This window comes from Xylocopa sonorina, chromosome 17 (assembly GCF_050948175.1).
Source record: "Xylocopa sonorina isolate GNS202 chromosome 17, iyXylSono1_principal, whole genome shotgun sequence".
NCBI lineage: Eukaryota > Metazoa > Arthropoda > Insecta > Hymenoptera > Apidae > Xylocopa > Xylocopa sonorina.
In genome coordinates, this window is record NC_135209.1 from 3,896,736 (window position 1) to 3,913,763 (window position 17,028).

Consider the following 17,028-nt stretch of genomic DNA (forward strand, 5'->3'; position numbering starts at 1 on the left):
AAAGCAACTAATATTCTCTCTAACATGCCATCACTTTTTTTCCAGATGCGTTACTGAATAATTTAACAAGTGTACGCGTTAGTACATTTCATACTAAGGCTGTTCTTTTTTTATTAATTGAAATGTGCACGACGGCTATAACCGTCATTTGCGTTTCATATCGCCAAGGATCTGACGGCTATAGACGTCATTTGCGTCAACGTGTTAATCAATAAGTACCCTACAAAAATTCGTGCAAACGTTGAGAAAGACACTTTAACCAGTTAACTGCGTTCGACGTGTATACACGTCGAACCAAAACTTTATTTTGTCGCGATTGGCGAGTAAAATTCTTGTCAAATAAAAATGTAAAATTCTTCCTCGTTTCACTTTTCTCGTGAAATATATAATAGAAGTATTCCTCTGCGCTTGACGCGTATTCTCGTCGTTGCTTGATTTTAATTACGCGCTTTGTAGACGATTTCTGAAACTAAATTTCGCAGTTAACTGGTTACAGACACGTATCTTACACATTTGTATGGATTCACGTCGTTGTTCGACACGAAACATCCCGTGGAGGTCTCAGAGGCGCTCGAAAGGGGAAACGGAAAGAGTCATTCATGGTCGATGCTGTAGCGGCCACTAAACTCGCAATAAAAGCGCACCAGGAGCCGCCAGCCTTTGTCCAACAGATTGCAACGCGAATCGTTGGGCATTGTTTACACTGGTCGAGAATAGAGCCAGGCGAGCCGTGATTTTCCCACAATGATTCCGCCACAAAGCTATCCAATATTGCGCCAGCCTGCTAAATAATGAGCGCCGATCTTCTGTCCGTCCGTAAAGGGTTTCGCAGGCCAGCGAGCGCGTAATGAAAGATCGCCAACCAGGAATCCCATCGTACACTTCCCTGCTTGACACGCATAAATTTCAATCTCTCTTTTTCTCTGCTTCGTGAATTTTGAGCGATCAATTTTAGTCATGATTTTCGAACGAAACTATAAAAAGAAAAATGAATCTCGAATAATTAACTTTACTCGTGATTTTCGAACGAAACTATAAAAAGAAAGATGAAGTTCGAATAATTAATTTCACTCGTGATTCTCGAACGAAATTATAAAAAGAAAGAACATATGAAACGAGATTGCCATACACGTTTGTATTTTCTTCTTCATCGTTTTATTATGGTTCTGCTAAAAAATAAGTGTTGTTATTCGTGAAAAGCTCGAGTCAATGAATCGGTGTTTGTACGACGCTTCTTTGTAGCCTGAAAATGGCTCGAGAATTAATTACGTATCGCGTGTCAATCAACGAAATAGTCCACGTTGAACGCAAACGTTTCATATTTTACCAAACGTTTTAATTTCCAAACGCGACGCAAACGCACGCGCGTTTCCCCTGCTAATATTCATTTCCGTGTGCCCCTGTTTCGTTAATGAATTTTCCGGATTAAAATCACTTTGTGCTCGTCAACAAATTTCAAGTTCCGATTACAATCCGCGCTCTCGTGTATCAATGATTTTAATTACGAATTGCTGGGACCGTTGCTTTCTGATTCTTCGCCTCGATGTTTTGCTTTCAACGAATTGCCTTATTTTCGCGATAAACGCGACGCCATCTATTATTTCTGCTTCTAAACAGCACCTTCTATTTCTCTTGGACCGAGAGCGGTTTATTTTCCTTCGATACACTCGCCTCGATGCACTCTGCTTCCACGAACCATTCTACTCTTATTGCGTCGTCGCTTTTGTCGCTTTAACCTCGCGAAAGCGATTTAAATAAATACTTCGAGGATCTACGTCCACGCTTTGTTGTCAACAATTTATTTTGCACGCTAAGACGAGCAAATTTCTTAATATTCAAGTTCACTTCGTGTCATTTCTTAATATTCAAGTTCACGTCGTCAACAATTTATTTTGCACGCGAAGATGAACAAATTTCTTAATATTCAAGTTCACTTCGCGTCATTATCGAAGCATTAGTTAATTAACAGAGTGTATTACCAGAATGCATTAGCCGGATATCGACGCGACAAGTTACACGTGATCCCACCCTCCATCCAATTTCCTGTACAGTGTGAAACCCAGCTGATCCTCGTGTCGAAGAAGCAATAAAGTAACGACGGATACTATCGTTTTACTTAAACGAGAAAGTCAAACGATATGAGATTGAATGAAAAAAAAAACAGAGAATTGTGTTGCTTTGAATGCATGAGAGGTAAAAATGGGTATGGAAATCGAGATGTACCGGAAGATAGGTCTAATGGAATAAGGCTTTCATTTTCCTCTTCTGTTTTTTATCTTTGCACGCCTCTATCACGATCGCCACACTTTGAGTCCCGTTTCGCATGATAATTCATCGCGATTCTCTTCCGCCAGTCTTGAAACTGTTTCCTCCCCCCTCGTGAACTTGAGGAAACGCTCGAGTCCACGGAGAATAATAATAAAGTCCATAAATAATCGTCGAACGCCGCGGGTGTCCTAAATAACGCCAGTTGGCTGTGCACCAAGTAGGGAAAAAGGGATCGTTGCTCTCGTTTAATAGGGTCAACACGATGGAGGAATCAATTCGACTGGATTCGTGCAGAGGGTCGTCGAATTGTGTCCTGAATTTCAATTTCTGCTGCTACTGTGAAACCTGCTTTTGTGCGGTGGATAGGGACAGCATAAAAGAAATCGTACGAAAAATATTTGCAAATTTTACTAATACTTGCACGTAATAAACAACTTTGCACGATGTACTACGGCGATATTCATGGCAGGCAATCATAAATATCGCTGCGATGTCGATCAATTAACTCCAGCCTGTCGAGATTAAACGCTTCAACTGGGGTTTTAATTGAATTATTTATTGAAAATGATCTTTTACTCGATTTCACTCATTCGAGATACAGTAAAACCTGTTTTTGTGCGGTGGACAGCATAAAAGAAATCGTCACAAGAAATATATGACTTAGACCACTTTCATAATTTTGGGCACATATAAGAGTGTGCTAAATCTAGAGAATATGGTGGATGCGATAGAATTCTCTCACAAGCTTCTATTTCTAATTTAACGAACTTGTGCATACTAGTATTGAAACTAGAAATAATATTGTCAAAATCGACACAGAACAATTTTCATTTTTCTATCAATATTTCTTGACTTTGCATTATGATATGAATTCTATGGTGAAATGCTTGCAATGTCAAATGGAATGTTATATCAGCTCTCCAGCGACATCTACGAGCTTCCTCTTGGTCGATGTTTAAGTAATCGACGCTGACGGAGTGTCTGTGCCTTGAAAGGGTATCATTTATGATTTATCATTCCACTCGAACGGGCACGATGAAACGAGCCCGCCCCATCGATCGCCTTCGCCGTGCATTTACGGAAGAACATCGATCCCCGTCGTCCTTTCTATTCACACCCGTAGATAAGCCATTTCAAGCGCCCCGTCAAACAATCCGAAGGGCCCGCTGGGTTGATAGCAACCAGGAATCCGCGATTCTATCCGCGAGTTTGTGGGCTGAGGCGGTTTCTCCTCCGTTTTTTAGTGGCTTCTCGAAATTTAGGAAGACACTGTGATCTCGAGTTCGTCAGAGATGAAAATAAAAAATAGAATAGCGCTTAAGATGGCCTTCTAAGCGTTTTGTAACGTAAGAGAGAATATTTATAAAATTAAATTATTTTTGTAGTTATTTAGTGAATGATTCTAGTCGCATGGTGTCGTCAGTGATTCTTGAATTGTAATTTTATTTTTAATTAATTTATTATGGTGTTTATATGGTGTGTGTTTATGGATTGCAGCGTCCCTCATCTGTTTTTTAGTATCTTCTCGAAATTTAAGAAGACGGATTTAGTAGATTTCTAGATAAGTAAGTCTCTCTCAGAATAAATCTACGAATCGAAACTGCGGATGCTGATCTAATAACACAATTTTAATACATTTTTGAAATCATTTGAATTTAAATTATGAAGAGAAAACATATTTTTTTTTTTTTAGTAAAATATGACGAGTTTGACTTGGTTTCAATCAGAAGATTGTAAAGTTAGAAATGACACAGTCTCACGGTTATATTAACGTTGCTTTACTGGTGTCTGGTTTCAGCTACTCGACTCTAAATCCTTTTCTCACTTCTCCACCCTCTGCAACTGCTTATTACCGCCACAAAGCGAGCCACTCAGGACTAGCTAATTAACCAAGTGCGAAGACTTCGTAACACACCTAAACAACTATGAGTGCCTACTCTCAAGTTGCGTGCAATTATTTACGGTTTCCAGTGGTGGTTAAAGTTCGCAGTGAACGCGTGAAATCCCACGCGAAATATCGAACTCGAATTCCATCATTTTTCCTCTATTTTCATTTCATTTGCCTCTAGATACTCAAAAGTTTCGAAGTGAAAAAAACGACTAATATGCTGTCTAGCATGTTATCACTTTTTTTCTAGATGCGTTACTCAATAATTGAACAAGTGTACGCGTCAGTACACTTCGTACTAACGCTGTTCTTTTTTTATTAATTAAAATATGCACGACGGCTATAACAGTCGTTTGCGTTTCATATCGCCAAGGATCTGACGGCTATAGACGTCATTTACGTTAAAGCGTTAATTGACGAAACAACGTGGCCAAAGCGAACGACGACGGTGGCTGAAACGGCAGACGCCATCGTTCGCAATGCAAATGATCGTACGCAGAATTGATAGATTCCCCGTGCGTGTAACCGCGGCAATTGCATTGATGAGATCGATCCGCGGTGAAAAATGGCCGCAAACGTGGCTAGCATTCGACCTGGCTATAATTCCACCTCCCCCCCTCCTTTGCTCGTCGATACGTTTGACGAGAAATTCGGTGATGAATCATTTATGACGTTCTCATTAGAGCCGCGCGTTAATTGCGCGATCGACGATGACGAATCCTGATAAGCCGATGAAAATCGCTGGACCTTGACGCTTCTTTGACCAACCGCTCGCGATCGATGCTTCATGTCGTAATTATCATTTTCTGCTCATTGGTTCGAGTCCTTATTAACACTCGACTAATAACGATATCATTACTTATTCAATTTGTAACTCTGTGGACAGCTCTGTATGCGATAGAAAAATGTTGTGCAGGTGTTGAAGAAGAGTTGATACAAATTGCTCTTTGCAGCTAAGTTCTTTTGGCCTTAAGTTCGTTTGGGTTTGCGGATTGATCATTTGGAAGTTCTCAGAGGCGATCTGAGATGGCGACTGAGTATTTTTGTTGCTTCTCGAGTACAAATAGCATTTAATGTAAAAAGAAGCAATGTCAGAGAAAATTGCAATATAGCAAAATTAATTTTTGCTAATGCAATGGAATAATTAATTTTCGTTTGCTTATGGTACGTGTGATATTGCTTGCTCGAGTTCCAACGCTAAAGTGTGGAAGCCTCAATGCATGAAAATTGATACTGGCTTCGTTGGTGGATACAAAATTTTTCGATTCCATACAGAGCAACGAGATTCCGTTATTGCTTGGTTTCCTTCCTGGCAAAATACGGAAGTGCAATCGAGGCGTGCACCTTGGTCCCTTATTCTACCTCATAACTTAGCTGTTTGATGTGCCGCTGGAGTTAGTTGACTCCTCACGTTGCATAAAGCGTGCTTCTATGTGTGGTTGTAAACAAGTACTAAAATTGTATAATAGCTTGAGTGGAAATTTAGTTGCTTTGGGCCATCGTGGAGCTTTTGTAACGTCGTTTAAACTCTGCCTAATTTTGCTTCGTTCATTTTTCAACATCTCATACGAAGCAATTAATGCAAAGTTTACTTTACATCAATGTAAAGTTTATTTTATATTAATTTGTTACAATATTTTCTTCTTTTACCTGCAAAATGGAATTATGAATGTTCGTTTGGAATTGTTAGAACGATACTTGGTATTAAATAACGAATTGTATACTTGTATTTTAGTGTACACTGTGGCAACAACGTCTGACTTTCTCTGCCAGTTTCTGTAACAGTGAACCGCGACCAGGTTTGGTCAGAAATAATTGAAAAACTGCGGCGAATTTCGCGGCGCGATTAAAATAGCAATCTCAACTTTTAGTCACGATTAATTGGCGATGTAACAAACTCGTGTACCATAAATTGACGGGAACTTTCCGGCTGATAAAGAAGTTCTTCTTGGACAGTTTAAATTTTATGATCGAATAATCTGTTAACTTTAATAAATAATGCGAGAACACGAGGACAGCGGAATTTCTTGTTCACTGTTTCATTATTCAACTAACAACTTGGGTTAATGCAAAACTTTAGTCATCGCGTTTAAATATTTTAGGTAGATTAATATTTGAGCAGAGAATATGTTAATTACAAAGTAATGTGGTCTCAACTCACCCCATTATACACCACCATAAAATCTATCACCAAGAACGTGGAATAATAAATTAAAATAAATTAAAATAAAATTAAGTATCTCAGGTAGATTAATTTTTAAACAGAAAATATGTCAATTATAGAGTGACGTGATTGTGCCTTCAACTCACCCCATTAAACACCACCAATGACATCAAACAACAAATTATAGCAAAGAATTCAATATCTTAGGTAGATTAATATTTAAACAGAGAATATGTTAATTACAGAATAATGTGATTGTGCCCCTCAATTCACCCCATTATACACCACCATAAAATCCAAATCTAAGAACATCAAACAACAAATTCAGTATCTTAGGTAGATTAATATTTAAATAGAGAGTATGTCAATTATAGAGTGATATGAGTGCCCTCAGCTCACCCCATTGAACACTACCATAAAACCCAAATCCAAGAACATCGAGCAACAAATTAAAACAAAAGGAAAAAGACTCTAAAAATTCCTTGGAAACATCAGTGTAATATCGCAGAAGCGAACACCAGGTCGCCAATTAAAGTTCCATGGAACGTAATTGGCCTGGTAGCCAGTATCGAGCACGAACGCGTCGTACTCGCTCGCTGGGGGCGCTGATAACACACCCTGGCGTCGTGGGATTCGTCGTATCCCGTTGGACAAAACGAAGCAACACCTCGTTGTTGCGATCGCGTCGATAAAGACCGTGTCGTCGACGGGACCCGCTCGTATCGGCCAGTGCGAGCGTGTCACGGAAGTAAGGGCGCAAAAAGCAGCCTCGAAACACCCGGCTCTGGTGGCATTGTTCGGGGAATCGCGATCCGGCGCACGTATCCGCGATACACGATGGCACGAAAGCGAGCGGGACGCTTATTGTGTCCGTCTGAAAGCGGCTAAGACGTCCCGTTCCTGTGTCTGCGACCGACAGGAAGCTCAGGACCGAGCCGGGGAATTATCCGGGACCTTTGGCAGCGACGAGGCGGTGGAATTCGGATAGAAAAGAGAGTCAAGGAACGGAAGAGAGAGAGAAAGTTAGAGAGATAGAGGGGGAATGAGTGAGTGAATAAGAGAGAGAGAGAGAGAGAGAGAGAGTGAGTGAGTGTGTGAATGAGTAAGTGAGTAAGAGAGAGAGAGAGTGTGTGTGTATGTGAGTGTGTGAATGAGTAAGTGAGTAAGAGAGAGAGAGAGTGTGTGTGTGAATGAGTGAGTGAGTAAGAGAGAGAGAGAGAGATCAAGGGGCTGGCAAAAAATAATCTCGAACTTGAGGAAGGTATGAGGAAGGTATTATCAGTATTAGTTTTCGATTATTAAATTAACGACATATTTATGGAATATATTATCGAATAATAATAATTATATGGAATATATTGAGAAGTTGTGAAAGCTATTCGTGTACCAAAAAAGATATTTTCCTCAACAATTCGCGTCCCTTCCTCAAGTAAGACAGCTGACAAAGTGAAAGAGGAGAAATAGAATGTGGAAAGGAAAGTCGTCTGGCGCTGTGTGTCACTTTTAAAGGAGAGAAGAAAAAAAAGAAGCGTTTCTCAAGGTTACACGGACACAACCGTGAGGGATGAGAGGCGCATTCAATGGAACGAACGCGTGCTCGCAGGAAAGGAAAAGGAAGTTCTTCTCCGGAAGGTCTGTCAAGTCAAAATTACTGTACTCGTGAATTGCTCGCGTGTTGCAAAGAAAGGCGACGTATGCAGCAAACCTTAACGTACATTCCGTGACAAACTGGCACTGTATCCTTTTTGTCAACCTATTTTCTTCAAATTCTTATCTACACAAGGGTTCTCTAAATTTATAGAAAACTATGCTGCATGGAAACCATTTTATAAAAGTACTCTAAGTAGTAATTAGCAATTTTTACATCTTACAATATCGAAATGGTACTTCAGTTTACCATATTGTAGGAGAATTGGCGATATCTGTGAGGAAACGTGACAATTTTATTTAATAACTAGTCTTTCTTCATTTTCATCTGAATAATATGCTTGCATTATTTTTTAGACACACAATATTGCTGTCATTTTGCTGAGAATTGCGTGATAAAACCGTGTGGTGTATACAGACCCTTGACCTCACGCTGGATTACGATCATTACGTTGAACAGCACGGTTCTGCCCGTTTCTACTTCCTCTTCTGCAGCCAAGTGGCGTAGAACCACCAGACGCACTTCTTTCTCTTATTTCGCAGTGAATCGTATTGTCGTTCAAACACTGCATATTTTTTTAATTCCATCGCGCGTCTCTTTTTTCTCATTTTCTGCACAAATAACATTTTTACAATTTTCACTGTACCTATAAACCACGTTAAACGCGCAGGTATCTCATAAATATGCAATTGGCGGGAATGTAAAGCTCTGTAAAGGAAGTGCTCGCGTCAGAGTAAACCAAGAAGGATGAAAAATGATTTTTAAAATACGAACGAAGGGCTAAAAAAATGGTTTCAGTCAGAGAACAGCAGCTCGTTGTATCTTCTCACGTGCAATCGCGTAATTAGCTCGCTCGAGACGCGAACCAGAGGGTAACGAGTAACCACGGAAGTTTTATTGTCCTTCAAAGAAGCCTTTGAATTCGCTTGAAGACGTGCTCTCGTCGTCACGTATGCTTGGAACCATTCGCGAGATCATTCGCAAGTCAGTCTTCAGTCTTGAAACAAGTATCGATTCTCATGGTCGTAAAATGGGAGTTGGAAACTCGAATGGACTGCTTTTAACACTCTGACACACATTTTTGACTTTACGATCGCCCTTTTTTCCTCTTTTCACTTCTAAAATTGCAAATTACAATTTTTTATTTAATCGAACATCGATTTTTCAGGAAAAACATTGTTAGAGATTATGCAAATTTGCAATGGTCCTTCGACACAACTTGAAATTAATACTTAGCCTTGAAAACCAAACTTGCAATGGTCCTTCGACAGAACCAAAAATTAATACTCGCATCGACTGAAAACTTCACCATGACTCGACTTCGCGACTTCACTGTGAATTGAGAGCAAAACCAAACACCAACAGACCATTGCACTTCATTTAATTAAACAGCAAACAGAGTTTCACTCGTCCATCGCAAATGTAAGCTTGAATATAAACATGGTTTTTAGTGGTAGAGAAGTTGTAGACTTCGGTTTTGAGGCACACGCGAAAAGGTTCGTTCGTTAAACCTGAAAACTTTCCAAATGAGATGCCACTGCCTGCGATGGCAGCCTGTTTCTTGAGGCTTAACGACGCTTTCTCTTAATTATTGTTCATTATCCAAGGTCACTCGGCTGGAAGATGATCCTGGGGAAAATATGATTGTACAAGCTCCAGCGATCCGTCATTTTTTTCTGCTTCGCTGGTAATTTTTGTTTGTACTTTCACTCGTCTGGCGTAACTCGTTCTTCTCTCAGACGAAAAGTTTAACAATGTTGCTAGTCGAGCTATGAATTCATATCTTTAATCTATCATTTGTGTATCATCAGTTCATTCTTCAATTTTGGACTTTAACAGTTGGGGTTCAATTAATAATTCGTTACAGAGAATTTATAATAGATAGTATTAAACTAAAGCTTGAATATAATTTATAATATTGAATAAAATATAATAATAGCGAACTAAATATTAATTATAATTAATATTGAACTAAAATATAATTTACAATATTGATATCTTGTCTGCTAATGGTAAAATATTACTGCACTACCAACTTCAAATCCATTAGATCTCACAATAAGAATTCCATTTTTACATTCTAAATAATTACCACTTCTTCATTCATCTATTCATGCAATATTAAATTTATATACTCTGGAAGATAATATTCACTATTATAATTCAGTTGAAAATGTTCGTAATTACAATGGTAAATTAAAAATGACAATTTTTACACAGTTCTCTTCATCGTTCCACTTGGACTGTTTCAGGAAAACGACACGATACGGTTTCGCGTCACGTTGGAGGACGAAGTACCAACGGGCCAGCAGCCGAACATCGTCGGGGTGGACGCATACGTGATCGTCCTCGACGAGAACGACAACCCACCGCGTTTTCTGAACGTGCCGTACGAGGCGGTGGCCGAGGAGGACCTACCAGTCGGCTCGACGATTCTTCCTGGTATTAGAGTAATGGACCCTGACCTGTTGGGCGACACCATAGATCTAACCTGCGTCCCGCAGCCACAGGTGAGTCATTAATACTCGTTGCAGCATTAATATCCAGCGGGTAGTTATCGTTAGTCGGCTCACAGATCAAACCAACCAGCGCCCTCTGTTACTTCTTCCTCGATTCCTTGCTCCTTGGCAGAGGCAATTAAATAACTGGAAACATTTACGTAGACGTGATAAATCGCCTCTACAAACGAGTGTGAAACGTGTAACGTATAGGACGTTATGTAATCGAACGCGCTAAGGTAACAGAGTCACATTTCATCGAGCACTTTTGCCAGATGACTTCGTTTTTATTGACCAATTGGGATTGTAAGTGAATTTTAAGTATGATCATTTTTTATTACATTTCGTCAGACATTATGGAGCGTAAAAGATATATTGTGGAATCGATTTGAATGGTATATTCTCTGCTATAATTTTTTACAGAAGCAAAATGGAAATTTGAACAATACAAGTAGACATATTTTATTCTATTTCTAGTAAAGAACCAAATGAAATAATTCCAAAGGATATATAAGACAAGGTAGTAATTAATCAGACTGCGTGAACAACCTTCGTACAAGCGATCAAAATTTTTTAAACGACGCATCGTTCGATATACTCGAATTTCTGCAGTTTCTCTGAATTATTCATCTTTTTATATTACGTCGTACCATAAATTATTCTCTCTCTATACGTTGGTCTCTCCGTGGCTTAAAGTTGCACCGACAAGGTCTATTACCCTGAATTCACCATGAAGCTCGAAATGAAAGATGCAGAAACATCCGTCGCGCGCTTTGCGCGAACGTAGGGTCGAGGGTGAAGCTCTGTGCATCTCGTCCCAGTGTACCAAGGCCCTTTATAATTCTCTGGCTTTAAATCATCCCAGTCCAGCCCTTAATCGTTATTAGAACGACAGAAGCCAGATGATTGGCGTTGTTTTGTTAAACGCCTCTAAATTGGCCTCTCCAACGAGGATCGCAATCTCTCGCTCGAGCGTACAAAAATCGTTGCTGCTCGTCGATTAAACGGAAATACTCGCGTGACACGAAAATCGTAACCTCTTGAAATACAGAGAGGATTTTAAACTGTATATTTTAGCGGATTATGAATCGGGTTTTGCGTTATAAATTATAAAACGGAACCTTCTCGTTCCTTCCTCGACGAGGATAAATAAACGCATCGCGAATAAATCTAACGCACGGGTGTATTAAATTCAGCGAAACTTGACGTTCGAATTTATTTAAATTCCATCGAGCCTTCGATATATCCCGTGACGTTCGACCGTTTTGATCGACAGAAATTAAATAATATCCTCATACGCTTTTAAGGGGCAATATTAGATATTTCATGAGCGCGCTATTGTCTCTGCGAAACTTACTCCAAATTGCTTCTCGTTTCTATCCATCATGGACAATTCAATTCCCAGAATGCACCCACAAAAAGCGTACAGCCTCAGACGTAACACGACAAACAAGTTACACCGCCATTACTCGAATGAAATTGTCACACCTCGTATCTCTCCAGTATTAAGCAAATTCCACAAATTTCTCAGACCACAATATTTCATTTTTCACTCGACATTCAAAGATGTACAATTACTTTCTCTTTAGAAGGACGTTCTCGAGTTTATTATGGCGTCTGCGCAGCCCCTCCACGATTTTTAATCGAGCGCAACATCCACGCAGAGAGAGACTGAGAGAGAGAGAGAATATATATTAATAACCCCTTTTAATTAATTCATAACGAAATTCGCCGGTAATCTCTTTCTTTCGTGCGCGTTTTCGACGGTACCAGAGGGGGGCAGCGGCGTGGTTCAGGGGAAGATTAATTGTCACGAGATAAATCCGGCTTCCCTTCCGGTAGCGTCTGCGAAATTAATCTCGGGAACATTTCACTATTTAATAGGACGCGCTGCATATTCTCCGCTGCCTGTATCCAGTGTAATATATTAATACGACAATATAAACTCGACTGGCGGAAAGTTCAGCCTGGAATCGCCTGAATTTTCCAGGTCAACCGCCGCGTCACTGAATACCAGAGTGTCTTTAACACTTTGACGCACGTTTTTGACCTTACGATCGCTGTCTGGCATGCTATTATTTTTATTCTAGATGCGTCACTCAATAATTTAAGTTAGTACATTTCATACTAACGCTGTTCTTTTTTTATTAATTAAAATATTCACGACGACTATAACCGTCATTTGCCTCTAGATACTCAAATGTTCCAAAGCGAAAAAAAACAACTAATATTCTCTCTAGCGTGCTATCACTTTTTTTTCTAAATGCGTTACTCAATAATTTAACAAATCTACATATTAGTACATTTCGTACTAACGCTGTTCTTTTTTTATTAATTAAAATATTCACGACGGCTGTAACCGTCGTTTGCATTTCATATCGTCAAGAATCTGACGGCTATAGACGTCATTTGCGTCAAAGTGTTTTAATGGCTCCACAGATGGCTTCTCGTGTTCCTCTCGTTTCTTTCGTTCATGCATATACGCATCGTATAATTTCGTCGCGTTTATCGCCATGCAGACGAACAATTACGTCTCCATGAAATTGTACGAAAGTAATAGAAGGTCTGCACGATCGAGAAATTACAAATTTCTGTTATTTGGAGGATGGAGGTGTCTGGTTTTATGCCCTTCCTGTAGGGGAGGTGTTATATTGTTATTCGATACACGCCTCGTTCGTATTGGAATCTAACAGACTGAGCTATGGTATTGCAGGCTTTTGGTTGGCAATTTTTCTCGTCGAATCGAGCAATTATTGTTCTTAATGTATAGTTCTTTTTTAAACTAATGTATTTCAATTTAATTGCGAGAGATGTATGTAGAAATTGATTTGCGTTAACTTAAATCGAATGAAATTTTTCTGATCGCGTTGAATCGTTCATTTCTGATGAAGAATTGCGTTCGTTTAAGTAATTTCGCTTTGTCGTATGGAATTACGTTCGATCGTTTTCAGGAATAAAATGTTTGCTCTCGTTGCAGTCTATTGTCGGTTTGTTAGGATGTCATCGTTCTGTGTACTCCATACAGTCATCTGGAACAGCATTCAGATGAGTTTCACGTATTTCCTGTTGCGTAAGCGCGAATCTTGGCGTAACAAGCGTAAATTTAATACGTTTAACGTCGAAACTGTCGCGTTCTACGTTAGAAGTTTCGCGTCGGAACGGAAACGTACTTCGAATCAATAAGAGCTGACGCGAATCTGCCATGGAGCCATTGAACGCATTTAATATTCGCAGAATGGAAATTACCTCGAGAAAACAATCATCGAACCTTTATTTTCGCGTTCGCGATATTAAAATTAATCGATCGAAATATATCTGTGCACACATTTTGCAAGAACTAATCCATTTAATTCTATTATTGTTATAAAATTAATAAACACGATATTTTGCAAGATTTTCAAATATTTTTCACTCACAGTTTTCAAATGATTATCATAAAATTAATAAATACGATATTTTGCAAGATTTTCAAATATTTTTCGCTCGCAGTTTTCAAACGATTATGTCAGAGAAAGTTTAAGCGAATGGCGGTATTAATCAATTTAATAATAGACGCGAATGCTAATTGATCGCGTTATATCGAAACGGAACGGTTTATCCAATTAAAACTATCCCCATTTATGCTGATAAATCGTCGACGCGTTTCTGAATAGTAGTTCACCAGCAATATCGGAAAATTTTCTATTATCCTAAACCGGGGCTGCGTTTAATACGATCGAGCTTCAGCTACTTTATATAGAATGTTATTTAGTGATATAATGAAGTAATTTCGATTGAATCGTTAATACGATCAAACATTTGCTTTATATCCTTAAATCAAGCGAACGTAATATTGTTCAAATAGATTTGTATCATTTTCAAATTAAAGTCCACGTCAGTCAAAGATTTGTGTCGATTTCAGAAGAATTTATAATCTTCTTACGCAAGCAAACATTTTATTCATCATATTTCTTTTTTATGCCACAAATGCTATAACTATATAATTATAGAAAAAATAATATTAGTATTTGCAATTTCTTATTTGATAAAAGAAAAAATAAAATTAGTATTCACAGTGTTCTTATTTCGTGAAAAATAAAATAAAGTGATATTCGAATAGCAAAAGGTGCTCGAAAGTTCGAAGATACGTATCAGTTGCACACTCGAAGCATCGCAATTTTCCAAATTCGCGATATGGAAACGAACGATGCGATATTGATTCTGATGGTTGCTAATATCGAGACAGTCGCGTGCACATCGATGCTTGTGCCAATACCAGTCTAAACAACGAATAATGCATTTGCAATAAGCTGGCTGCGAAACAACATTTGAAGAGAATTTTGGAAATAACGCTCGATTTTCTTTCGACTAAAATTGCCAGAGATCCACGTTAATAACGACGCTGAGCGTTTATTTTAATTACGCGATTTAGTATATCATAAATGGTCAAACGAATAATAAAATGGCGCGCTGGGCTGCTGCTTTTTCATCGAGGCGAAAATCAATTCGAATCGTACGAGATTTAAACAGAGACCAATTTAAAAGTGGGAGACTGAACTAAATCTGCACATTTTTAAATGAAACAGCAAGTGGATTATCTTTTACAAATTCGCTCGAACGTTTCCCGTGTTTTCTTTCAATTCCCAGTTGTTGTTCCTGGCTTTTCTTATGTATGCATAGAATTTTCTATCTCACTATTTTACAAATAAAATTGTACACCTTAAATAATTTAGAGATAGACTTAAAAATTGGTTCAACTATTTTTATTGCAGCAAATAAGTGATACAATTTGATGATAGATAGACTTAAAAATTGGTTGAACTATTTTCATTGTAGCAAGTAAATGATAAAATTCGAATCTCCAATAACAAGATTACAAAAATAACAATTTTTTTTATCAATCGTGTATCTTATTCGATAACGTACGTTCCACGCATTAAATAATCGACATCGTCCGCCATTCTTCTCTTCAGACGATATTTCACAATTCTTCTTGGGACTTCCTTTTATTGCTGTGTTCCTCCAGCAATCGCACAGCCCGGTTAATCCCTAGGGGGTGGTCGTGCCTCTGTAAAAAGCTCGTTACTCCAGTTTTACTGCTCGATCCTGTAAATCATCCGATATATATTTGCGTGACGCCAAAATCTACCACAGAAAAATAGTCGATACGAGACTGCACTATGCGTATACATCAACCGTTGGCGGAACTTTGTTGAAATTATCCTTGGCCACGGCCAGTTTTCTGGGCGACGCTCCTAAAGGACCGCGGTTGGGATATTAGCACGTGGAACGCGTACCATCTACGTCATATCCGCTCGATAAATTCACGGGGCCGTTGGATGACCAATAAAACTGTAAAACCTTTTAACTAATGGCCCGCTGGCTTTACGACGGCGAACTTTAATGCCCCTCTTTTCGCTTCCACGCGGAACCGTGGACCGCGATCTGCCTGGCCATTAAACGTAACTAATGTTTACAATGCCCCATTTGCAACGTCGCAAGCGAAATAGTCGAATTCGCGCATTAATTCCAGCGGTTATTAAAACGCGACGATTAAAATGGGTTATCGACGGGGTAAACGAACGGAGGGACGTTCTCTGGGGCTGGTTTCTTTCGATCTTCCGTTTTCTCGTCGACGAGGATCGCAGTTGCAACTGAGAAACGTCTGCGTCTTCACTTTGACCTTATTTTAATATCCATTGTCTTCTGATGTTTGATATACGAGTCTCGTTTGATTAAACATGAGGAAATGTTTTTAGAATCTTCATCTGAAAAACGTAAATGACGTTAGTGTGGACTTTAAACGTAACACATAATTGTACGAACATTTTTGTGAATAAATAATTAAAATGAAAACTGACACATTACGATCAATCGCATATTTATATCAGTCCAACGTTGACGTATAGTTAAATTATCAAAAAGCAGGTCGAGTAATAGTCCAATGACTTCGTTTCGCAAACGACTCGATATTTTCAGCTTGAGCCAGAAAGTGCTGCGATAATCCCAATCTAGAACATCAATATTGTAATTACAAATGGCAATTCCAATTGAAAGTCATACTAATTATATTACATCACCACTATATTGATCGCTGGTCCACAGTTTCATACTTTTTTTAAAGAAATTCTAGCCTCACTAAAGAATAGTAGATTCCTCTGGATCTCTTGCGAAAGGTCAGCCCACTTTAACGAACGTCGTGAAAAGATTCTGATCGCCTGCGACTCGCCCTCGATGCTCGTCGAGCATTGTTTAAGGAACACTGGAGCAGCAATGGCAGCTGTGGATCGATACACGTTCGATACACGTCGATTCTGTTGCAGTTCCTCGACGCCTGCGACAAGTTTGGCATAGTGAACGTGGAGAGGAGCCAGAACGCGTACGTGGGGGCGTTGGTGTTGCGACAGCCACTCGACTACAGGGAGAGGCCCTTTTACCAGCTGCTACTCAGAGCTAGCGTGAGTAGAACTTGAAAATTCATTTTAATCGCTGTGCTACGTCTAAGCAAGCCCCTAACCGATGACCACCCCTCGCCAGAGCATTCAAGATGGATGCGTCCATGGCGGGACTTAAAATGCGTCTG

General features: G+C 39.2%; 1 protein-coding gene across 1 annotated transcript in view; it reads left to right on the forward strand.

Moving 5' to 3' along the window:
* The window catches only part of Cad87a (cadherin 87A), a 193,906-nt gene that overhangs the window by 165,958 nt on the left and 10,920 nt on the right, over positions 1 to 17,028 (forward strand). Inside the window, exons 5-6 of the mRNA XM_076907955.1 lie at positions 10,221 to 10,478; positions 16,769 to 16,903. Coding sequence (XP_076764070.1) covers positions 10,221 to 10,478; positions 16,769 to 16,903 — 393 coding nt within the window. The remainder of the gene's footprint in view (positions 1 to 10,220; positions 10,479 to 16,768; positions 16,904 to 17,028) is intronic.